General features: G+C 40.5%; 2 protein-coding genes across 16 annotated transcripts; one reads left to right on the top strand and one right to left on the bottom strand.

The window, feature by feature from the left end:
• Window positions 1–2331: 2331 nt before the first annotated feature.
• Window positions 2332–4217, top strand: LOC309882641 (uncharacterized protein C16orf46 homolog). The gene is made up of 2 exons (XM_082769914.1): window positions 2332–2507; window positions 2920–4217. Exons 1-2 carry the CDS (start codon window positions 2385–2387, stop codon window positions 3955–3957), a joined length of 1161 nt encoding a protein of 386 aa, XP_082626040.1. The 5' UTR covers window positions 2332–2384; the 3' UTR covers window positions 3958–4217.
• A 4526-nt stretch (window positions 4218–8743) lies between these two features.
• On the bottom strand, window positions 8744–23955 carry ATMIN (ATM interactor). 15 transcript variants are annotated; one of them, XR_014318330.1, is made up of 7 exons: window positions 23765–23909; window positions 19299–19424; window positions 18224–18423; window positions 15295–17279; window positions 15015–15093; window positions 12261–12298; window positions 8746–10915 (listed from the first exon to the last, which is right to left on the bottom strand). XR_014318330.1 is itself a non-coding variant. In XM_082769910.1 (5 exons), exons 1-4 carry the CDS (start codon window positions 23792–23794, stop codon window positions 15449–15451), a joined length of 2187 nt encoding a protein of 728 aa, XP_082626036.1. In that variant the 5' UTR covers window positions 23795–23909; the 3' UTR covers window positions 8744–15093. The 15 variants fall into 15 exon arrangements, 2 of the variants coding, with proteins under 2 accessions (XP_082626036.1, XP_082626035.1); XR_014318324.1 differs by having other exon boundaries at window positions 14335–17279; XR_014318325.1 differs by having other exon boundaries at window positions 8746–10100; window positions 14335–17279.
• Window positions 23956–24112: the final 157 nt, after the last annotated feature.

The raw sequence follows: 24112 nt of genomic DNA, 5'->3' as shown, positions 1-24112 counted from the left end.
CATACAGCCTCCTCTCCTTTTGCAGATTTAAATAGCATAACTGTAGAATAACATTTTGTCATAATAACATTGTCCTACTAACTTTTGGTAGACCAATCTCTGCATCTTCCAGCAGGCATCAAAAATTTTAAAGACAGCCTCTTGTTCCGCCTGTGTAGCACTGAGTGACCCTGACATTTCCGCAGTGCCAAACTGCATTTAAAATCAGCCTGATGCCTGAGAATTTCCAGCTAACCAAACAGAACCCGGTCCTCTCTTTTATTACAATTTAAATGATGTGGAAAGCAAAACTGATTCAAATCACTGAAGGCAATGAACTGGGAGCTTTCTTCTGTTGCATTTATTTATTGTCTTGACTCCAGGTAATCTAGGAGAAAGCAGATGCTGGTGCTGGGGAGCATTAAGCAGAACCACGATGGAACCATTAATAGGGGAGGAGAGTCTGAGTGCTGGGGCTTATCCAAAGTGGCCACTGTCACATGTCTGCTCCAACTTTCCAGAACATGTTTATTTTTAGTAATGAGAATTGTAGGGAGATAAAATGGATGTAAAGGTGAAGTGCATTATGATTACATCAGCTTTTGAGATGAAGTTGTGACTCAGTACGTGAATTCAGAAGGTCAGCTTCTACTCTCATTTACATCTGTGCAGCTCTTCTGATGCTGATGAACTATGTAGGTGTTACACTCAAATATCACCCAAGAATTTAATAATTTTGTGACTACATGAATCTGGCACTGATATTTACATTGACAGTTTGCAAGCCTTGAATGCTCCATTTGTTCTGCATGCATATATTTTAAAAAAAAGATCCCCCTACATCATTTAATGTTAGTGAGTAACTCAGACCTCTAATTTTCCCTGAGAAAATATCTTAGTCAAATCTCAGAGAAATGCCAGATCAGAACTGTATAATACACCTGAGTAAGGCACAAAAACACTTAAGTATCCTGTTAAAGAACAATGATATTGATCTTTAATAGCAAATATTACCTTCTCTTAACCAGGATGTGCAGTCTTTAACTATGAGGATGCAAGCTGTGTGATTCATGGAGTTGTATCCAGGATGTTTGGTCTGGGAGATCGGTGAATGTTTTCCAAAGGACTGCATGTTCTGACCAACAGAGCTCTGACACTTTGAAGGGTAACTTTGTGGCTGGTTTGTGGGTTGCTTTTTTTCCTTTCTACTTTAAATATCAAGATCCAAAGAAACCTATAGTAATAACAAGAAAATAGAATACTAAGAGTTTACCTCAGTTCATGACCTTGTGAATCTGCCTTCTGTACGTCTTGAAGCTCACACACAATTTTATTAGTTAAGCATTAACCACCTCTGTTGACTTAAGTGATTGGCTTAAGACTTCAGGAAAGTGTGTAAGCTATAAAGAGCCCCACATTAAGACTGCAATGGAAAAAGCAAATTTTAAAAAAAAAAAGGATCTGTCATTTTTCAGAGAAGATGATAAAGAGCATTCTACTTAAAGTATTTTTTCTCATATGAATAGTTGTACTCTTTTTAAACAGAGTGTTTGTTTTCAACAAGGATAAGTAACAGCAGTGCTGGGACTCTTTTGGTCCTAAAACTTTTAATGTAGATTTTCATGAAAATACCTGAATAAATGCACTTCGGGACGTCCCCAAATCCCATTTTCTGCTAAGAGTATTGGCAACTCAGTCTTAATGCTGTGCTATAAAATAAACACAGGACTGTTTCTAGCAACTGCAAATGGTCTTAGTAGTGCTTGCTAATGATTTTAGGAATTAAAACATGCACCTCACATCCTTGATTTTAATTTTTACATCTTTCAAATTTAAAGGTCTGTTGGTCAGGCAGCAATTCATTGTAAAGTGATTAATTGTAATAGATTATTTAGATTCATTGTATTGTAAGATCAGTTTGTCTCCTCCTTTTCTATTTGTTTCTTCATCACTTTTTCTTTCATTTCCTCTATTTGGCCCTTTCACATCCATTTTCCTCCGGCACACAACTCTTCCCTATTCACATTTTTCAGGCTTTATATAGACTCCCTCCTTCCTCGGCGTGCATCCAGCACTTTGCTTTGGTTTTTCCCCCTTTCAGGCTGCCCGGCTCTGTCGTTTCTCACATTTGCAGTTCTCGGCTGCCCGTCCAAGCCCCCTGAAGGGCTTCAGAGTCCATTCCCACTTGGCATCACCAGCCCCCTCAGCTTCAGGTACCCATCCACACCCCCCCCAACACCCACGGGAGAAGCAGGGAGGCCAGGAGCTCGGCACAGCCGCCGCCCCCTACTGCTTTCCTCACAGACATTTCCCCCCGGTGCCCTTCCCTCAGCGCCCCGGCGCCATTTTCCCGCCCGGGGCGTTGCCGTGGCGACGGCCCCTGAGGCGGCGGTGGCGGGCCCGGGATGCGGGGCACGGCGGACGGCTGTGGCGGCGGGGGGCGGTGGGCGGCGCGGGCCCTGCTGCGCCTCAGCGACCGCGGCGCCGCCCCGGAGAGCCGGGTCCCGGGCTGCGGCTGGGAGGAGGCCGTGAGTTTTACGGCAGAGGGATTCTTTGATGTTATTTTAGAAGAGTTTGGGGCTTTTTATGCTCGTTTTTACACGCAGAGTGGAGAAAAAAAGGCGTGAGCTTCTCTGAGGTGCTGAGGGAGTGACCAGTGCTGGCCTGTGACACAGAAACGCGTCAGAGGTCACACTCGTCTCTTCTCCCTGATGGAGAAACTGAAAGTCTGTGCAGAGGGATTATGATAACTCCCAGTTCCTTCTTTCAGTTCAGAAGTACATGACACAACATACCAGGCCTTCTTAGGAATTAAACTCCTTGTTTTGTACTCAGAAATAGCATTATTGTGTTCATTTACATCAGCCAAGACTATTCCTCCTACATTTTCCTTACAACGCTCTAGCTTGTCTTAAATTTAACGTGTTTCTCTATTACCAGGTGCAAGGCTGGGGTACCACCGATCCACTTGCTTGCTTTCAGCTGCAAAAACAAATCAAGAAATCAAAGGCAAGTGAAACCTCCAACAATTGCCTGCTTTGCTTAGACATGGTGCAAGCTACTGACAAATGTTCAGGCCAAGAAGTCAAGACTACAAGAAATCAATCAAAAGCAGAAAGCAAGTTAAACACAGAGGCTGCAGCTGATACTGCTCCAGAAGAGATTTCAGCCCATTCTAGTAAGTCTAACTGTTCTACAACATATGGCAGTAAAACAGAAATACGTAACAAAAAGGTACACTCTTTCAGAACATGCCAGGGTGAAAAGAAGAACCTGCCAATAAAAGAATACTGTATGTGGAACCTAGAAGACGTGAAAAATCCAGATGCTGTAAAGCATAAAGCGATAAAACCCCAGGCACTTGATGTGCTTGATCCAAATGGATGTGACTCTTTGACTTCAAAATCTTCACAAGTACTTCCACCTGTGAAATATGCCACTCCCAAGGATACTTCAGACCCTTCCTGGAAGAACAAGCAAGCCATTATCCTTCAGAACACACTCAATGGTACTTCAGTTGAGATTGCTTCCTGCAGTCGTGACGCTAAAGGAACAGAGCAAAAGGGTAAAAAAGGAGCTGACACCATGAATGATAAAATGAAGGAAAAAGGAGAAATTCATGAACCATCAGCATTTTTCTCAAGTCATTCAGAGGTCTCCCTCCTGCAGGAAGATCCTGAACAGTTATCCTGGCACTGTGCTCTTACATCTGACAGAAGCATTGCAACCATTCCTAATCCTACTGCTTCCAAAAAGAACATTCATCAGGCCTGTATGCAGGTTCCACACACAAAAGGAATACAATACACAAAACATGACATCCGAGGCTCTTTAACCTACAATGCCAGGAACAGGTATGCTGAGGTCAAGGAAGGAAACAAATCAGAAATGCAGGCGGTTCCCCTGGTCTCTGGACTATTACCTTCCCTAAAGGCCAGTCACACTGCAAGAGCTGAACTGCTGCCTAGACTGAACTAACACTTCTAGGTTGCAATCTCATGCCTTTTTTTTTCTTGTTAACTTATGGGGAAAAAATAAAATTTCCTTGTGAGCCACTGGGATATTTGTAGTTTTTTTTAAATGCTATTAATAGCATAAACTGATGAATGCCAATTACTTTCACATAGGTTTAGTTTCTTCCTGACCACAAGATAGATCCATTAGTCTTAACAGCTTATTCTGGGGATGAAGTGCACCCTCTTAATTTAGATTCACTCTGAATGAGTTCTGTAGCCTACTGTGATAATTAGGTATTTGATACTGCTGATCACTGAAACAACATCTAACTTTAAGAATATTCTGCTCTGCAAGGCCTTTAATAATACCCTTAAAACAGTGCTAAATCCTACTGAGCTTCACAGACAAACATTTGCATACATTCCTTGCTAATTTGGCACCTAGGAGAAACAGAAATGATCTGGAAAGCAGACAGTGGTGAGATTGACAGTTGTTTACAAGGTTTGTTCTTGTTTAAAGTAGATTTGTTTTTTAATCTTGTTAACGTTTTCTTTGCTTGTTTCTGTTTAATAGATGTGTATTCTTGTTTTACCTCATCATACCAAATAGGGCTTCCAGATCAAGTTCTGTTTTGGTTTTGTGTTAAACAAAAAGCAAATTAAGAAACAGCAGTCTTTCCATAGAGACAGCAGTAACTGCACTTCAATTGTAGCAGCTTCTCCCCCACAAAGAGCATGCTCCTTTGCATTCAGGACAGATTCACTGCAACTTACCCTTCCCCTCTTCTGACGCTTTGATGGAGATTTTGAATGGGGAAAGATAATGTCAGTGCAAGGCTCCCAATAAGATATAGTTTAAAACAGCTTTAGACTGAGGAATTCCGTATCTTTTAGATTTATATCTTTACTAATTCAGCATGTGCATAAAATGTTAAGTTTTTAGCAGTTTTCTAGCCTCAGCTTGTTAATTGTGTTCAGGTATCTGAACATCACAGCTAAGAGAATAATCACCTTCCAGACGTGTAGTTTCAGAGGAAGAAAAGAAAAAAAGATGACAAATATTCTGTGTACCTAAATAAACTATTGTGTTTATTCCTTTAAAAAAGGGAAGGACGATGTGGTTTTCTCTCTTCCCACAGTACTGAAGTGACATGACCTCCAGAGAACACAGGAGTTGAGTGCTAGTGTTAAGTAACAGTTCCAAGCTGTTTGCTTTGTCTCCTAATATTATTCTTCTGGGAATTGCTTAGGGAAATCTAGAAACCTTTTAGAACTGTAATTTGTACAGCAGGTGTGTAACAATTCTTGAAGCATGTCCAGCGGCATATCAGCTTAAGGTGCAGAGCCCTTGCACTGGAGGTTAGAACAGGGCCACCATTTGGGGGGCAATAAACTCGATTTTTCAAGCTTCAGCACCTCTGTATTGGAGAAGGGAGTGCCACCTACTGAATGGCTAAGAAAATAAGCACTTCTACCAGAAATAGCACATAGTTGCTTTCAAGCTTACTGTCTTCTGCATTCCTTCGCTCTTCTTGAAGAAGAAAAGCTAAACATTCTAAAAATTCTCAAGGTGTTGCTTTGGACAAACATACGATAATTGTTCATAAACGGAACAAGACATCACTGTTCAAATCTTGACAATGTAGTGGTACACAGTTTCTCAGTGTTCTTGTCAGTGACCTATTTCAACTGGTTTTGCCCAACAAATAGCTACAAAAATTTACTATCTCCCCAGTACAGTACTTCCCTCAAAAGTTTTAGTATAGTTACATTTATAGCAGTCATGTAACAGATCTTTGATAAGCATGCACAACGATACATCAGCTTAAGATATGGAAAATGAAACATCAGGAGAAATTCACTCTACCTACATTCATACAGGACAGTAAGTATCAATGCGTTTTATTACCTCTACTTAATAAATTATGTGGATTTCAAGAAGTGCCTATATCAAACATTATGTTGCTTTTATGTTGCAAAGTCAATTTATACATACCTTAGGGAGGAATGTATCAGTAAGGTTTTGTTTCAATGTGATGTTTTTGTGATATTAAATAAACTGAGCAGCCAGTGATTTTAAAATAGGGAAAAAGAATAAGTGGGAATATTAATTTCCATTCATATTTTGATGCAGAATTATCCTTATAGCTGCTACTAAGATCTATATGCATCTTTCATCTCTTTCAAAACTCTGGATAACTGAAAATCCACCAATGATTTTTTGCAGTCAAGCTCTTAGTCATTAATTTCCAGGAAACATGTATTTTTTTGTAGTAGTAGTAGTAACTTTTGTCTTACCTGCTATTCAATCATAGTGCTACAATTACTCGTTCTGACAGAACAGAGACATCCTCTAACAAACCACATTCTTCACTTCTTTGTCCCCTTCCCTCTCACTTCTCTTTTGGCAGTGTCTGTTCCAGTCCTGTGCTTCATATTTAAATATAAAATATAAGCTATATAGTGGAAGGATCCTTCACAAACAGTCCCAAGATAAGTAACTGAGTCCATTTATACTTGTTTCAAGTCCTCTGTTTTGCACTACATAGAAAACTCAAATGTACATGCAACTGTGAAATGAATAACATTAATAACAGCGAGGAAGGAAAGAGTCTCTCCCACTCAGAGAACAGAAAATATTGCTGCTTCGGAAAAACGAACTGCGTTATCAGTGAGTAAAGCCAAGCGCTCATTATAGTGCTTATAAGTTACAGCCACTGCAGACAGCTAACCCATTCTTTATAGAAAAAAAGTTCCAAGTTGAAGCTAAAAATTCTATTTCCACTAGTAACTAATACAGAACTTCTGTACTTTGTTTCACAGGTAAAAGGCTTGAGCAGAGATGCTCCTTTCATCGCAATCAGGTACAAAACAAGCCCCCACTCCCCCAAGTATCAGTAAGCAAAATTGTTACTTACGAGTACGGTTGTAGTAGCTCATAGAGACTTGGCCCAGTCAACCAAGATTACAGGAGATTCAATTAAAAATTAATTGCTATTTAATTGCCAGCAAATCTCCTGCAAGAAATGGTATTTCCAGGAGGGGAACATTTCTAGCCTACCGTAGCAAACCTTTCCATTGTGCTCCCTTAACAAATGGCTTAAAGAAGAAAGGGATACTGGCCAATTTTGTGCTGCTCACACTTCTCAGGACAAACAGAAGGATTTGCCAAGAAAGGGGTGTAGCAAAAGTCACCCAGCAAAGCTGCTAAGTAAAGGATTGGAACAGAAAGATACAAATTCACAACACTTAAGTCATGATAAACGTGATGAAGTTATGTGACCTTGAAGACACCGGGTTCTTCTACCCCAGGAAACAGCAGCTTCTTGTTTACATGCAGACTCTCTCAAGAATAAAACCATTCCCGCTCAGGGAAAGGAAATAAACTTAAGTGCTAGATCAACTGGGAGTGTTTCCTGCATTCAAAGTGCCAAAACAAAACATGCAAAAGGGAATTGGTAACAACAGTGTAAAAATACAAAGAGAGAACACCTGAAAGCTAAATCAATGTTTCTGTCTTTTTGTTTTAGGTCCAGACTTCCAGGGGACTGGTTCCAGAGAACACTTTGTCAAATCCTGGAGCCAGAAAGAAAGTCTGCCTCTCTTAAATTCAATTGTTTTGACAGAATGCAATCAATCAGCTTGCCAACAAGCAATTTCGTTAAGCGAAGGAAATTCAGAATCTAAACACAAACTGATCAGGGATGCTTTCACTGCCAACAGAAATAACAGTAAAGTCTCAGCAACACCAAGCAAGAAAGTAGTTCAAAAACACATGGGGCTGATCTCTGAACAGCCATCGGCTTCTTCTTGATCTGCTCTTAATCAAGAGTCAATTTGTCCTGCCTTTTCGGCTGCCTAGCCATCTTTGCAAGTTTCACGAGGACAATCTGTTCAAAGTAGCTGACTTTTGTCCACAGGTGAAATCTGCTCAATCTGAATAACAAGCCTGAAATAACTCAACCTGAACTAAGCAGAATATTGCTACAACAGGAATAGCCTGTTATTCCTGCAAGGGTTGTCAGTTCCTAATACATTTGACTCTTTCAGAGCTAACTTTAAATGCTCTGAATGGGAATTTACTTTCTAGATACTTCCCACATACTGCCCCCTGGAAATACCTTCTATATTTTGCTACCACTGTGGCTGAATGCTGCCTCATGCACTTACCTCAGCCTCTGATGGCACTGAAACCAGCAGCCTAGTACACACCACAGACAGAGTTTGTCATGACTATAGCTGCTGTAATAGCACAGATGAACTTTCAGTGACAGAGCATCTGCTTGTTCACCTATTCTGAATTAATATGGTATTCTGAATTAATATGGAAGTTGACAAGACACAAAAGTAATAATAACATTTTATATTCTCCAACAGAGGATGGTAGGACCATTATTATTAAGCATGGGGACTATACAGACGGGGACAAGTACCATCCATGCTCCAATTCAACTTAGTATAATAGTATTAAAATATAATTTAAAATTATTTTCTCAATTAAAAATTATTTCCACAATTACATACAATATCTTTCAAAATAATACGAGCTATTAGAAAAGATTGTGATTTTCTAGCAGGGTACTTTGAAAGCTATTAATCACAAAGCAGTTAATTTCTGCTTAGGACTCCAGATTTTGAAAATTACACAAGTAGATGAGAGTGCAGAGAAGAACTCAAAGTAATCCTTCCGTCCTGATGGTCTGTTGTAGAAGAAAGGCACATCGGCGAGCTGAAACTGTAAAGGTATTCCATGGCGCATGCAATATAATTTAAATTTTGCATTCATTTCTAAGAAGTTTGAGGTGGAGCACCACTACTGCTGCCAGCCTGGATGCTGCTGGTTGGAAGAACCCAGCCCCAGCTACAGACATCCAAGTCAGCACAAAAGTCTATGCACAGGCTCAGTTAAAAGGAGAGAACCTCTCTAACGGGTGTTCATAAAATGTAGCACCTTGTTATTCTGATTACGTTAGTGTTTTAAGTTTAAACTTCCTAGGATTCACTGGGAAGTAGGAGTACATAGCAAAACTCAAGTTTTTTGCAGCCTCTGAAGATCAAGGACTGATGCTGTAAGATCACTGTAAGTTACAAAACCTCTACAAATCCAAAAGATACCCAGCTTTCGAGAGGTAAGATGTTAAGGAGGAATGGGTGGTACTTCCTAACAGGCACTGTATGCCCTGCCCAGGCCTCTAGAGGCGATCACAGCCATTACAACAGAAGACAATAATTGGTTGAAGTTAACTTTATTCCAAAATATGTATAATTTACAGGACTAAATAAGTGCTTCATTTGTGAACAAAATGTTTCAATACTTGTGAATAACTTACTAGTAGCTTTGTGTAACACTTCAGTTTCCAACATCAGGAAATATGAAACAGTATTTTGGCACAGGATTTTCTCTGCATGCATTAATATACTTAAATGTTTCACAACTGTTAGGACAACATTCCTTCTTTGGGATTGTCACTTGTAGAACAGGTATAGGAAATGAAAACTTGCTTTCCTCTGCTTGTTGCAAGTTTGTTGGCTTACATAGCAAGAATCATACATCAACATCCTTTGAAAACTAAATTTGTCCACTAGATCAAAATCCCACCAGTGATGAGAAAACACATTTTAAGGTCATTTTCCAGACGTATTAACTCACACATGCTTTGGGAAAGGCTCACCCGTGAGACTTATTACTCATCCATTCCAAATAGTTACAAGTTTAAATTAGATCATAATCAAATCTTGAGTTCTGTAAGCTGCAAATAAAGGCTATTTTTCATATCTAGCTTTATTTTTATCATAGATGCACTTGCAAATATCTGTAAAATAGAATATTATCAGTCTAGCTCTGCATGCGAGTGCTTGAAGCATGCATGTAAAGCATTACTTGTTGTAAAATGGATGCTGCACAGTTTACATCATCACAAGCCATCTATTATATTCCATCGCTAGTTATGTTGAAGATACTCCTGAAAAGCCAGTATATGAAAAAGAATCAGATGTAAAGGATTTTTGTTGTTTGACTAGAGATCAGCAGCTCCTTTGGGAATTTCCACTGTTTCAGGCTGTCGGATTACATTTTCGATGAAGCAGAAGAGTCGCACATGAGACAAGCAAAACATCACCCTGACTGCGAGGCAATGCAGAGTTGAACGACGTAGTTCCTCGATGCTGTTCATTGCATAGCAATGGCAATTGAAACAAGAAAATGCAATCATGCTCTAAGCAGCAAATCCTTCTAGCACTCATTTTGATTCACATCAACCGTGAAAACAAACAAAAAAGACAGTAACAAAAGGAACAGAAGATGCAGGTCTGCACCATGCATGGAAGCAGCTTGCTACCACTGAGCAACCCTATCCTCATAGTGTTCATACGAAATCATCAATGGAGGTCTGTTTACAGTAGATCTATTCTATTAGGAACTCAAGTATAGCAGCACCTTAAAACAAACATGAATGAAAATGCTTGCAAGGCCCACAGCATTAAAAACATTTTGGTGTGAATGTATTTGGAAGAGTAAGTTGTACATTAAGGTCATGTTTAAAAAAAAAAAAACAAAACACAAAACATTTCAAAAATAACTTAGAGGAAGCTATCTATACAACCTTCATGATAAAGGCAAGTAAGTTTGGTTCACCTATGAATTGTCATTTCAGTAACAGATACTATTTTGCAAGTTGAGCACCTTATGTTGATTCACTGGGTATTTTATTGGTTTTACTTATGCCATATTTGAAAAAGTTACTTAAAAACAAACAAGAAACCCTCAGGATCTCTAAGATCAATGCATACATCTCTTTTCCAAGCCACACAGAAAGATCAATTTACATCTGACCAACCATGCGAGCGTGTTACCAGGATAAAGATTTCAAAAAGGCCGTCACCTTTCTTTGTTCTGTTGCCTCTACACTCTCAGGGTACGTATGGCTAACAGGGAAATTTAACCTTTTGTTTTCAACAGAAAACATGACTGAGAGCGTGCCCTGGAATAAAATTTTGAAAGGAGTGTTAATTACATACATGTTACAGGTGCTGATATGGTTAACAAGACAAGGTCTCCGAAGGCTGTCTTTACAGCTTTAAGTTAAATAGCTGCATGTATTACTATTACTATTATTTTACGATTTCATATCATTTGGAAGTGAGAAGTTTCTAGACACAAAAAGCTTTGCATAGCTAAGAACATGTGTAATTAATAAACTCTGACTTTAAACTAGCGCTGTCTTTTAAGCTGACATGAAGAGCTAGGGGTAAGATTCGCTCCCTACTCAGAGCAGAAGCAAGTATTTACAAGTGTGTTAGGGGAAATAGATGTAACCCTAACTCCTAAAGCAGAAGCAGCTTATCTACTCTCATACAAGCTTTCAGCATCAAATGACAAAAAAACAACAAAAACAACACACAAACAAACATGGAAGGCAACAAGACAAGACTTATGTTTTGGCTGCTTTGTGCTTCTCATAGAATTCATGTCCCAAATTTGCTTATGTTTCATTTCTGATTTTTTATATGCCTTGAAAGTGGGATGTATTTAACTTTTATAAGTCAGTGTTCTCTCAGAAGCCAAAAATTTCAAGCAGAACCACTCAGTTTTGCCTACAGGTGTACACAATTCTATTAAACAGCACAAAACTATGTTCTGCTAAAACATATCTGTGACTTACGAATATCTCCAGCTATCTGAAGAAGTGCAAGACACTTATGTTTATTTTGAAATTGCTTGGAACAAGTTGGATCCATTAGACAGCACAGCTAGCAAATACACCTTTTCTGACCAGGACTACAATGTTCTGTTAAGAATCAGTGAGGCTGAAATTACAGTAAACTGAATGCAAGATGAAAGTTTTTTTTCTGTTAAACTGATGATCCAGAAGTCCTGTGAAGTCTTTGGAAATAGTGTTACCACTAGTCATTTGTCAGGCTCTATGGGCATTTGCACTTGTTTTCTGAAGCTCTGACTATCCTTCCCAGAGACAGAAGACTGAACTTGCAGAAGCAGCAGTTGATACACAACGGTAAATCTCAGGTTAACTTTCTCCTTAAAAAATAAAGAAAAGCTCAAGCCAAACTACCAAACTAGTGACTAATTCAGTTTTAGAGTAGTATTACACAGACATCCAGATTGAGATCCAGTAATTGCAGCATAACTTAATTAAGCAGGAAATGCAAAGAGTAAGCACAAGTAATATTAGTATCACTTCCAGATAAAAATTTGTGCTCAGAGGCTGTGCAGAATCTGATGTTACTTTCTGCATAGCGGTTCAAATGGCAGTAGAGGATACAAGAGAGAATTAGCAAAATAGAAAGTTGCTACTGATCAATACTTACAACAGAAACAGTGCCTCGAAAATCAAATCAGAGACAAACTGCAGAAAAAGGGAGATAAGTATCATTTCAGTACTACCAAGAAATAGTTCTGATTGAAATTTATTTTGAAAACAATGGCCAAAACAGAAAATTAACCATTTAAACGAATCTGTTTAATTTTTAAGACTAAGTAGTATTGATCACGATTTTTTTCGGATCAGGTTTCAACAGGTTTCCTGAGGGATTCAGGAACTCTGAACAGTCTGTTGTATTCTTTGTATTTGCACAAAAATACTTAATGTATTCAAAAATAAGGGATGTATACCACTAACATAGGATCCAAACTTCTTTCTTTTATGGGGAACCAAACTTTTGAAAAAAATACATTAATTTAGGGAAGCAGCTCACCGACAAAAGATAATGCGTGTGCATTTAGTGATTTTTTTAATACTTTCAATAAGTAACTTCACGTTGTAGTATTGTGCTCAGCTAATTAAAGTTCAAACTTTTAAACTGATGAGGAAAGGAAATGGTATTTGCACGTTCTAACAGAACACACTTATAAATACTTTTAATTACAAAACACAATAAATGAGTAACAGCTGTATTGTAAGACTGTCCACACAAACCTTTTTTTTTTTTTCTCTCCTGAGAGTCACTGTTGTTAAGGGTTGGCTTACACCTTAACAACATGGTGATTCTCATTTGGATTTGTAAATTAGCTTAGAAGTCCTTGAAATGCCAGCTGGTCTCTCAGAAGGCTGAAACTCAAAGCCTTCCGTAATTCTGTTCCTCACCACTTGAGAGTTCTTCTCTTGCAGAAACAGACCAGCTTGCTATATTCAGAGGTAACAGTTTCTCACTTCTGCCTTCCACAGCTGTGAGAAATAGTTTTCCCCAACTCTCAATTCCCTTTATCTCAGTAATCTAGGAATCAGATTCATAGCAGCTTGTGTCACTCTAGACAACTTGCACACTGACAATGGAGAAGCCTCTGCAAGCAGAAGCGTTCTCTGGTACTCCAGCCGGGGGAAGAAAGGAGAAGAAAAAACATTTTTAAAGCCCAAAGATGTAACAAGAGTAGATAAACACTGCAATGCAATAAATTAACTCAATTTTGTCATTCACCTTATTTCTCAAAGTAGGTAGGCAAACAGAAATCGGTCACACCTTACAAAATAAAGAATTACAAGCTATGTCTTCCTTTTCCAGTATATCCCACCCTCAAGATTAGAACTCTAGACCTTGTGAGAACTGGTGGGACTTTCCCTAAAGCAAAATTGCTGTACTCCTGAGGGAGAGTACAAGATTTATTTATGCAGTTTCTTCAGCCAGCTCCTGAAAGTGTCTGAACACCCACCTAGAAGTGCTGAAAAACTAAAAAGGCAACGCATTCGTGGTTTCAGGCCTTTTTTTTTTTTCCCTCTCCTCAGGAGGAAAATGAAAGTTTCAGGGTTGAAGAGATTATCTCCAGCATCAATTGAGATACTTAGTAGTGTGTTGACTTAACCATGGCAATTTAAAGAGTAGTGGGAAGAGAGAATAAAATGGAAAGGTATTGCTCATTTTCAACAAAACAAGCTAGCTGCATTGGATGAGTAACTGAACTCCCACATCCTTCAGCTGAGGATACGGAGCTGCACAAAGTGTAGTGAGCCTTCAAAAACTAAGGCTTGGACAAACATCTACTGGAGGGCTGCCTAGTAAATACACAGCCAATAGCTCTCCTCTCATAATAGAGGAGTAAAATCTATTACAGGCCCAGGAATTTGACACAAAGATATTTTGCTTTTCATTTAAGGTAACAGAAACTAAAACCTGCCCAGGACAAAACCAGAGGCCTACATTTCGCAGGTATTGTAAGAAGACAAAAATCAGTTAAGGCCGAATTCCAGCATACATTCACAACTGGCTTACATTTTTCATGTAAATGCATCTACTGCAAGTATGGTACCAGGGGTAAACTAAACGTAAAATTGAGGGGTGACATGTTTCTCTTTGACAAATCAGTCTGAGTTTTTGATTACACTCAGCAAACCCTCCAAAAGCAGCAGGCACCACGAGCTGCAGATCAATGTGCAAAAGGAAAACACACCTCCTCTTCCAAAGGGCTTTGGTGAGCTGATCTGGCAGCTCTGTTGTACAGAGCTCAGGCTGCTTTGTTTCTGGAAGCAGAAGTCCAAAGTCCAAAACCAGGAGAGTAGGTGCAGGAGTATCTTAGAGAATTTAATTTCTCACCTTTAAAGGTTTCTGTTAAGGTAATGGAAATATAAACCTTTATAACATTTCCCAGCTTGTATCTTGGTAGAGGCTAGGGGAACTTCAGCAAAAACAAATTATTCCAGTTTTTGAGGCACAAGCATTATAACATTTGCATCTAACACTCAGCAATAATTTAAGCAGATCTCTCCTGAAGACTCTAAAAATGTTTTAAGTCCCATTTATTACACTAGCTAAAAGGACAACATATTGTTCTCTGTAATTATGTATTCTAAGTTATTTTCCTACCATTCAAAGGGCATCAGTGCCACCTGGGGGAAAAAACCTACTGCTTTCTACATTTTTTCTTTTAAAAAAACTCAATGTTCAATAATTCAAGAGTCTACATGTATCTAAGCCTGCTGGACAGGTGTTTGGAAAATACTGACTTATACAGGAGAGAAAACTGTGAAGGCATAAAGTAAAAGACAACAATACAGCTTATTATGTCCATGCCAGATTTAAAATACAAGCTACTAAAAAAAAAAAAAAAAAAAGTAAACAGAAGTAGCTTACACTAAGAGAATCCTCCCCCGTAAGTTCAGGGAAGCATCTGAATTGGACAGGTCAGGTTTTGGTCCAGCACAACGGAACCCTATATATAAGCCAGAAATAGATATATATGGGACACCTTGGAAAGTTCTTCCATTTAAGTGAAGCAGTATCAGCTTTGTAAAGAAGTCTGAGCAAAAAACATAGGCACCACAAACTTTTGTTTAAGGTTCAACCATACATTAATGTTCTGCCCTCCCCCAGCCCTCTTTACGCACACATGGTGTATGTTGAAGTTACATACTCAATGAAGTACCTTCAGCACGAGAAGTCTCTTAGGCCAACTGCACGCAGTAACTACATTCAACAATGCAAAATGGGTGACTTGGTCAATCTCTCTCTCTCCCACCCCAATAATTTAATTTCAAACCACACAAAACAGTTTTGTGACACAGTACTCAATGGCTGGGCTTGTCAGAGCTCTGAAACAAGGAGCACAGCTCTTCACAGGTCTGTGTTTCTACCGAACTGAACTGGGACTCCATTGTATTCCAGGCTAAGTCAGCCAGAAGAAAGTCATCCATTGCTGTCTGTGTCTCATTGCTGGTAAGGAATAAATTCCCCAGATTCTCAAAGCAGCTGTCCATAGTCTGTGTTTCAGCACTACTGAGCTGGACTTTGCTTTCTATGTTCTGATTAGGTATGTTTTTAGTGGCAGGATACACTTCTGTCTGGGTTTCTGTATCCGATGAGTCAGTACTCATGGAGAAACTAGACTGCTTCAGAATGCTTCCTAAAGGCAGGTGGGTATTACTGTCCAAGAAGAAATTCAAGTCTGTCTGTGTCTGCGTGTCAAACATCTCCAAACCTAAGAAGTTAGAATTCCCTCTGCAGCTATACGATTGAGTGGCACTATCTGAAAATAAGAAATCAGTCTGAGTTTCAATGTCCAGCGACTCCAAAACTGGCTCAGAGTTTAGGGTACCAAGCTCGCTCTCTTCAGTCTGAGTTTGGATATTGGATGCTGAAAAGAACTCCTCAATGTCAAAGTCTATTCCTGTGCTCTGTGATGGACCAGATGGCAGATGTGTGTCAGCATTAGAGCTAGTCTCGGACAAAAGGCCACGATTATCCAGGGTCTGGCCAGACATGTTTCCTGAAAAGATATTTTCCAGATCACTTAGCAAGTCCATTGTCTGTGTTTGATTATCCATCGTATTTTGAGGTGGAAGTATATTAGTCTGGGTATTAAAGCTGATAAGGGATTCAGACTTGACTGTATCTTGATTGAGGCTCTTGCAATTACTCCTCTGCAGCAAGGCTTGATCAATATTTGCAGTCATTAAGTTGTTTTCTGGAAGCTCAATCTGAGTAGAAACATTGTATGATGAATGAACGTTGTCAAAGATGTCACTGCACATGACAGCCTGGTCCATTTGCACCCTTCCATCAATGGAGTCCTGTGTTCTGCTGGTTTGGGTCTCTCTAGAAATGCCACATGTAGGGAAACAAGCCTGACTGAAATCATCAGTCTGAGCAGCTATGGATGAAGTCAGTTTGGAAGCAGGCAGCAGCGTCTGCGTTTGTACACTGATGGGTAGTGAAACCTGTGAACTAAATGACAGATCTGTCTGAGAGCAAGAAGACACAGAAGAATCGGGAGTCCAGGCTGCAGCCGGCACAAAGTTCTGTGAAATATAAGATAAGTCAGTCTGTACATTTATTGAAGAAATGTTACTCTTATGACAAACATTCCCCGGTTCTTGACCTGGGCTATTTGGTGCAACCTTGTCCAAGTCAACTTGCACACCAGTGCTTACTGGTTCCTTATCACCAGAATTTGTTACTTTTGAGACAGGCATAGTGTCTTTAAATACAAGAGTTTCTGCCTCCAGTGCTGGAATCAGAATTCCTACAGACTGAGGCAATAAGTGAACGGTACTTAAAACTGAACCTTGATTATCAACAGCCACTACAACAGGTTTGACAGAAGAATCTGTTGCAGACACATACACAGGCAAGTGAGCGAGCTGCATCACTGGAAGTTTAACCAAAGCCACCTTGGGCTTTGGCAAAAGCATCTTCGGTGTACATTTTGGCTGTACTTGCTTCGTGAGGTTAGAATTGCAGGAACCTTCAAAAGAGGCCACTAGTTTCACTTCAGATGACTCCAATTCCTGAGTGCCAGGATTACTATTATGTGTATCGATGAGTGCTTTATTTGCTTTCTCTGCCAACTGCTGATTATGTACGGAGGTTTCCATTTTCCTTTTCTTACTAGGAGGATCCCTGTGAATACGAGATCAATAATTTATATTCTCTTCAAGCATAAAACATCTGCCTTCCATGTTTTGAGTCAAGACATTGAAAACAAACTCAGGTCCCAGAGGAGGCTGGAGATGACAGGACAACCAATCCTGATTAACATACCAAAAAATCTCCATGCACCTTAGTGTTGTAAAATTTCATTCCTTACTCTCCCATTTATGAAAAAAAAAAATACATTTTTATGAAGACCTATGTTCTAAAAGGAGGTTGAGAAGCTTTTTTCCCCTTTGTATGTTAAGCACTCTGATTTGAAGATGTTTACTCTGTTATTTTGATGTGAACTCAGACTGAGTATTGATGAAACAGAGTTTATAAAATTAGCACACAGGTAAAGGTCTCTCATGGAAACGGGATACAATTAGCACTCCCTCACACAAAATTTTGCAGCAGTTCAATCTCCAAGGAATACAGGCTAGGCCTCAGGAAACAGATTGTCCTTTATGAAATATACATACACACTTTAAGACAACTATAAATCAAAATATGTATTTATAGGCTTTTTTTTTTTTTTTTTTTTAAGAGAAGAATCCACTAAAACTTGCAAGGGTGACTAGACTATACAGGAAAAACTCAACTGCATTGCACACCAGTTACCAGCTGTAAACATTTCCAAATCATCTCTACTTTCACGGAACTGTAAAAGCACTTCCAACAAGTGTTAGCAGTAACTCACTGTTTTATATACAATGAAAACTGAAAATTGATCTTATTGATTAGACAATCACCACTGCCTGAAACAAAACAAACTGCTAAAAGCAAAAAAACAAAGAAACTGCTGGATAGTTAAAACAATGTGAGCCAATCTCAAAAGTAATCAACAGAAAGGAGACAAAAAGACAGTATATGGAACACCAAGGACTCAGGGATGAATACAAATAGAATCAGTTTAATCGATTCACTTTTACCTGTGCTCTGCAGGAATTTCGTGGCCAGTTCTGTAAATATGAGACAGTAATGCTGGCCTGCTGGCATACGGGCACCCACAAGTACACCGGAAAGTCTTGCCACAGTCCTCTATGTGCCGTTTCAAATACCATTCTGTACCGTAGGAGTTACTACATTTATCACATTTGTGCTTCTTTTCAGCATGCATCTTCATAAAGTGCTACAATACACAATGAAAAGCAAACATTAGCCTTCAGGTAAGCTAAAGATGAATTAGAGGAAACATTAATATTTACATTTTTACTTTATTTTTTAAATAGTACTGAAGAGTAGAATTAGAATCTTTCGTGTCTCATTAGGAAGACTTACAAGCTTAAAGAATTCAACAGAAACCATTAAAGTTTGCAAATCTTGTACTACGTGCATCTTACAATACATACTACCTTCAAGTTAAGAAAACTTGGGATTAAATAGAAAAGTTTCCTTGCCCAAGCTGGAGTACAGGTGACTAGTGAAATGTAACAATTAACAAGTTTTTATTTGCATGTATGCTGTGTATACACAAAAATCATCCTATTTTCAGCTAAGCTGTGAGAATGGTCTCTTGGGAGGTGCCCGATCATATTAGCTCTTTATCAGCAGCTTTCATCACTTCAAAATGCAGATAAAAATGTATGTGCCCTAATGCCATTGGAATTTTCTTACTGACATTAATGAACTACAGATGAATCTTGCCAAAGAGTGTGGCAAGTACATGTTGCAACATGGAGACACTCCTGAGGATCTACAGCTGAGCAAAGAGTTTCAAGTCAAACAAGTCAACTTCAGAGCAAACATCAGAACTTTTCATTTATGGCACCAAGTGCTAGATACCCATTCTCCTAGGAACCAGGCTACCACAGGTGACCAGAGAAGAGTGGGGTTTTTAATCCCACACAATGAAACAAGTCACATAGAACTCTACCCATGTAGAGTTCCTGCATATACTTATATATGCTGGGTGCTCGTATCCAAATGCAAAAGCATACACTCTCTGGAGACGAGATGGTCAGTATCAAAACAATGTAAGAATAATACTTTAGGAAAAAGAATTACCTGTTTCACAAGAGAAAATTGGGAAAATGGTCTGTTTGGTCCTCTAGGGCAGCCTTCGATAGGACAGCAGTAGAATTTCTGTGGAGTTTTCAACCCTTTCCTTATGGGTGCATTAAATTTTCCATCCTGAAAAAGAATAAATTGACAACAATTCTATAGGTCTGCATGCTAAAGGCACTACCCAGGATATACATCAATTTAATTAGTTTATGCAGTGGAAAGTTCTAACAGAATTTTCCCCCTATGTGGATGCTACCTTGCAAATTTACCAGAAATACATCAGAATTACCAAGTGAAATCACAACAAGCTCTACAGAGCGCTGGTACTGTACTGTTCTACTTCTACCAAGATATTTGCTTGAGGTTGCAAGTTATACCCATCTTTTGTGCTATTTGAGCCAAAAAGCTTTCCCTACAGGTACTACACTACACTGCCAATTCAATGTGGTTTTATTTGTGTGTAGCACAGTCTACTTGAAGCTCTGTTAAAATAAGTCATATATTGTATAACAATTTTCTGACACTAGAATTTTGCTGGCACTATTTAGAGTTGACCTGAAGAATGAAGAAATGAAGAATGCAAGTACACACTGCCACTTAATTCAGATCATAAACCAAAATTCACTTATTCTATGAAACTTGCAACTGGTATGCTAATTCTGAACCTCCAAATATGAAGCAACTGATACACCCATGTATTCCAATAATATAAATAATACACCTCACTGACTTTATGATATGCATACAACAGAAGGACATAACTGACTCAGAAAGGACCTCAAAAATACATATAAAAAGGACACACTGATGGGATTATCCGGATTGCTCAACAAAGAATCAATCCTATTGAGGACACAGCCCTGGAAACCAGGCAAGACACATCCCTCTAGACATAACCTAACTGGAAGAGTCTCAGTGGAAGCATCAAACACGTGTCCTAGCAAAAAAAAAAAAAACAAACACAAAAAAAACCCAAACAATTAGCAAAAAACTGATGCTCAGAGTAGCTGAGTCTCCTTACATCATGAGACTGAGTAGAGGCCGACCAAGTCCCCAGAGCCAGTTAAAGCAGGCCAGCAGGCCATGATACATCTCCACGATCATTATTCAGGTGCGAGTTACTGGAGCATGCCCTAATTGAGCTCTGTGTCTGCTTTTCCTCAGTGAGATAACAATCGGAGCACATACAGGAAGTGTTGAAACGTTGATTTTGTACCACCGACTCCCTAACTATGTTCTCTGGGCAGATCTCCAGCTGCTCCTGCTCACACAAGTTAGACCATCCGCAAGGAATCCACACCACGCAGCAGCAGGATCAGGTGAAGTAAACATGGAGTACTCACAACAGCTGCCAGAGCAGAGGGCTCACTGCTTCACCTGCTCTTCTTACCCAGCTACAGCCATAACCCAACAGCTCTGGGTGCTGAGCGACTGGAAGCTCGTTATTGAAGCATTTACTTCACCTGCACTTCAGGAATATCACGAATTAGTGGGACACTAAGATTCTATTTTAGCTCATTCTAAGATACCTGAAATGTCACTTACACTTCCATATGCTCAACATTGCTACGAGTTCATTTGGATTAATGACGTACTGTACTCAAGAAAGGAAAGTTTATAGAGTCTCTTGATCAAAATGATCAGCTGCCAGTTCACACAGGCACAAAAACCCAGCAGCAGATGAACTCTCTAAAAACTGAGTTTTCATGCAATGTTTTAATATTTTAAGCATTTTCTGTATGTGCAGCAGCTTTTCCCATGGATGAGCCTTTTACAAACAGGCAGGTTTTTATCTCTGCTGAATAATTCCTGTGAAATTTAGTTGTTCCAGCCACACTGCCTGCAATTACTCTTGTTAACCCCAGATTTACCCAGAAACAATTTTACCAGATGCAAGCCAAAGTATACAGGAGGAATAAAAGGTTTACCTTTAATTCAAAACTACATTTGGTCTCTCCTGCTGCTGATGAAATCACCAAGCTCAGTAAGCAGCAATTCGAGTTGCTTAGAAGTGTGTTATATTTAACGTTACAGTTCAGTAAATAACACAGCAATATGTTCAGGCACTTAGCAGGTAAACCGGTGTCAGATTTTTAAAAACTACCCAAGTACTAACACAGAGAATAAAGCCAAGCGTTTAAAAGCTATGTAGACACAAGTGATGCATTTCTTCAGTAAAGAAAAGGGCATTTACCCTTACTATTAAAACCTAGTGTGGTAGTGTAACATTTGCATTTGGGTAACTGACCCAAAGCTTAAGCTGCCCTCTCCAGTCCACCACTGGCCAGTCTGCTTGCTATCACTGCAACCCACAGAACGCTCTCCTTCGCATCAATTCCTCTAGCTGCATTTTTAAAGCACACAGATGCCTTCCCCTTCTCTCCCTACAATAATACAGACAAAAGACAGAACAATTCAAAAACTTTTCAAGCCTAATACATTAAAGTCCAGCTTCTAGCCATTGTCCTCATCTGTTCACTGGCTTACTTAAGCTAAGGAGCCAGAAAACAAGCAGTTAGGAATCAACACTTCATCATATCTTCTTCTTTGTTAGGCCAAACAAACCAAATTCTTCTAATTTCCCTTTGTCAGACACCCTTGCCATTCATCATCCTTAGCTGCTCTTTTCTACACCTCTCTGGGGTTTGTTTTAGCTTATTTGAATCAGATTCCTGCCTGGCAGCAGAGACAGAGGATGTCCTTCTGAAACATTTCAGGCTTGTCCTTCTCACAGCAGCACTTCCCTAAAGGCTCCTATGCCTGTGACCAGGTAATTCGTGTGTTTCCCATTTCAGTTACATCTGTTACAAATGAGGACTGGTCAATTTTGTTATTAGTTCACAGGACTAGGACCTTTCACACGGTCATCTTGCTTTCTTACATAAATGTCGTCTGCTGCAGTCGCAATACCTCATCGTTTTTGTTATTCTAAGATCTTATTGGTACTAACTCTACTAATGACAATTAACCACATCAACCTTCAGCACTATGACATCCTCTTCTTCCCCAGCACTTCCTGACTAGCTCATTTGCTAAGCCCTATTTTCACTAATACCTTGTGTATCACTGCCAAATAAAAACTACTACATTCTTTTACTCTTGGCAATCAGGTCTTCCCTAAACTGTACTTGGTGTCCACTGCATATGCTCAGAGTACGAGCTCAAAACTTAAAGGACTTCTGCTGAACCTGAACGACTGCTTCCTTTGTGCCTCTGCTCGTACTTACATGCGAGATACAATGAATAAATAAGACAAACATTGTAAGCGAATATCACATTTCTACTGTCTTTTTCCCCACCACTTTCAAGTGGAAACTGAAATAGTAAAATTGACAGCAAACATTACTGAGGAAATCTGATGTGAATATGGAAATAGAGCGACTGCAGAGAGGAGATTGCAAGAGTCCTTGAGACTATCTCCTTTTGTTCATCATGAGCTCAAACACATTGTTGACGCTAATTTGCCATTTCACTACACAAATGTTTGTTGTTTACAGGCCGTGGCTGCATTTTCAGAAAGCAGCTGGGAATGCTTCTCTTGAAGTTGTCTGGGAACACCATGCACCCTCACACATCCCGCATTGTCATTTGGAGAAAAATAAGGGCATCGTTATGAAATGCCCACACTCAGAAACACGCTGGCTCAGCTGGGGCCCCTGCCCTCCTGCCCCCAGACACAGTGTACATGCTCTCAGCAGTACAACAGCAACGAGGGCGTTCCTCCCCAATGGCATCCATGGGGTTTTGGTGCTGTTATTCAGACATGAAAATAAATAAATACATAAAGATCAGCCCAGCTATAACACTCAGTGTTTGGATTATGGTGCTGCTGTTATTCAAGTGTTAAAAAAGTAAGTCTTAGAATCATTATGGTTGGAAAAGCCCTCCACGATCATCTGGACCAGCCATCCCCTTACTGCCAACATCACCCACAAAACCATGTCCCAGGGCAGTTATAAGAGTCAGCGTTGGGATTGTGCTGCTGCTGCTACTGAGGCATTAAAAAATAAATATCGCTCTTATCGAGGCAATAAAAATAAATACGAATACAGTCAGCCCAACTGTAACACTGGGCGTTTGGGCAGTGAGGCTGACTCGTAAGGGTGGGGGCCGCGGTGTGGCAGCTGACAGGCGGGACCCCGCCTCACCGCAGGGAGGTGATGGAGGTGATGGAGGTGATGGAGGTGATAAAGGTGATCCAAGCCCCGAGCCCCTCATGTTCGGGGGGCGACCCCACAGCGGTTACTGAGCAGCATCCCCCCCACAGCGCTCTCACACCCCCCTCTCACACGCTTTCTCCACAAGGAGACGATTTAAAGGAGGAGGCGGCGGCAGGACCCGGAGCCTCCCTCCCCTCCCCTTCCCCTTCCCCTTCTCCCCTCAGCGCCGGGCCGGGCCGTGAGGCGCTGGCGGCCCCGCTCCCCCCCCCTCCCCTCACTCCCCCCCCTCCCCGTGGCGGGCGGTACCTGCATGCGGTGCGCCTTGCTGAGGTGCATGCTGAGCGCGGGGCTGTTGGGCAGCACCTTGGCGCAGCCGGGCACGGTGCACAGGATGTTGGTGCGCACCTGGCACAGCTCCGTCACCGACGGCCGCACCAGCTCGCGGGCGGGAGCCGCCTCCCCCCCCACCCCTCCTCCTCCGCCAGCACCCGGCGGCAGCGCCGCCTGCCCCGGCCCCGCGCCCCGCCGCGCCGCCGCCGCCATCTTGGTGTCAGGTGCTCGGCCGGCGCTTCCGCCGCGCGGCACCGCCCCGCCGCGACGTCACCGCCCCCTCGGTGTGACGTCACGCCCGCTGCCGTTACGTCACGCGGCTGG

This window comes from Aythya marila, assembly GCF_965140915.1.
Source record: "Aythya marila genome assembly, chromosome: 12".
In the NCBI taxonomy this organism is placed as follows: Eukaryota; Metazoa; Chordata; class Aves; order Anseriformes; family Anatidae; genus Aythya; species Aythya marila.
Note: the sequence above shows the minus strand (reverse complement) of the source record. Positions and strands in the feature narration are given on the sequence as shown.

Excerpts from the sequence above, each read along its gene's own strand:
- LOC309882641 (XM_082769914.1), top strand. The coding sequence starts at position 2,385 with ATGCGGGGCACGGCGGACGGCTGTGGCGGCGGGGGGCGGTGGGCGGCG. Across the intron at positions 2,508-2,919 it reads GCTGCGGCTGGGAGGAGGCC|GTGCAAGGCTGGGGTACCAC; the intron begins GTGAGTTTTACG and ends CTCTATTACCAG.
- ATMIN (XM_082769909.1), bottom strand. The coding sequence starts at position 23,794 with ATGCACCTCAGCAAGGCGCACCGCATGCAG. Across the intron at positions 18,424-19,298 it reads AATTTTCTCTTGTGAAACAG|CACTTTATGAAGATGCATGC; the intron begins GTAATTCTTTTT and ends TGTGTATTGTAG. Across the intron at positions 17,280-18,223 it reads GAAATTCCTGCAGAGCACAG|GGATCCTCCTAGTAAGAAAA; the intron begins GTAAAAGTGAAT and ends TCGTATTCACAG.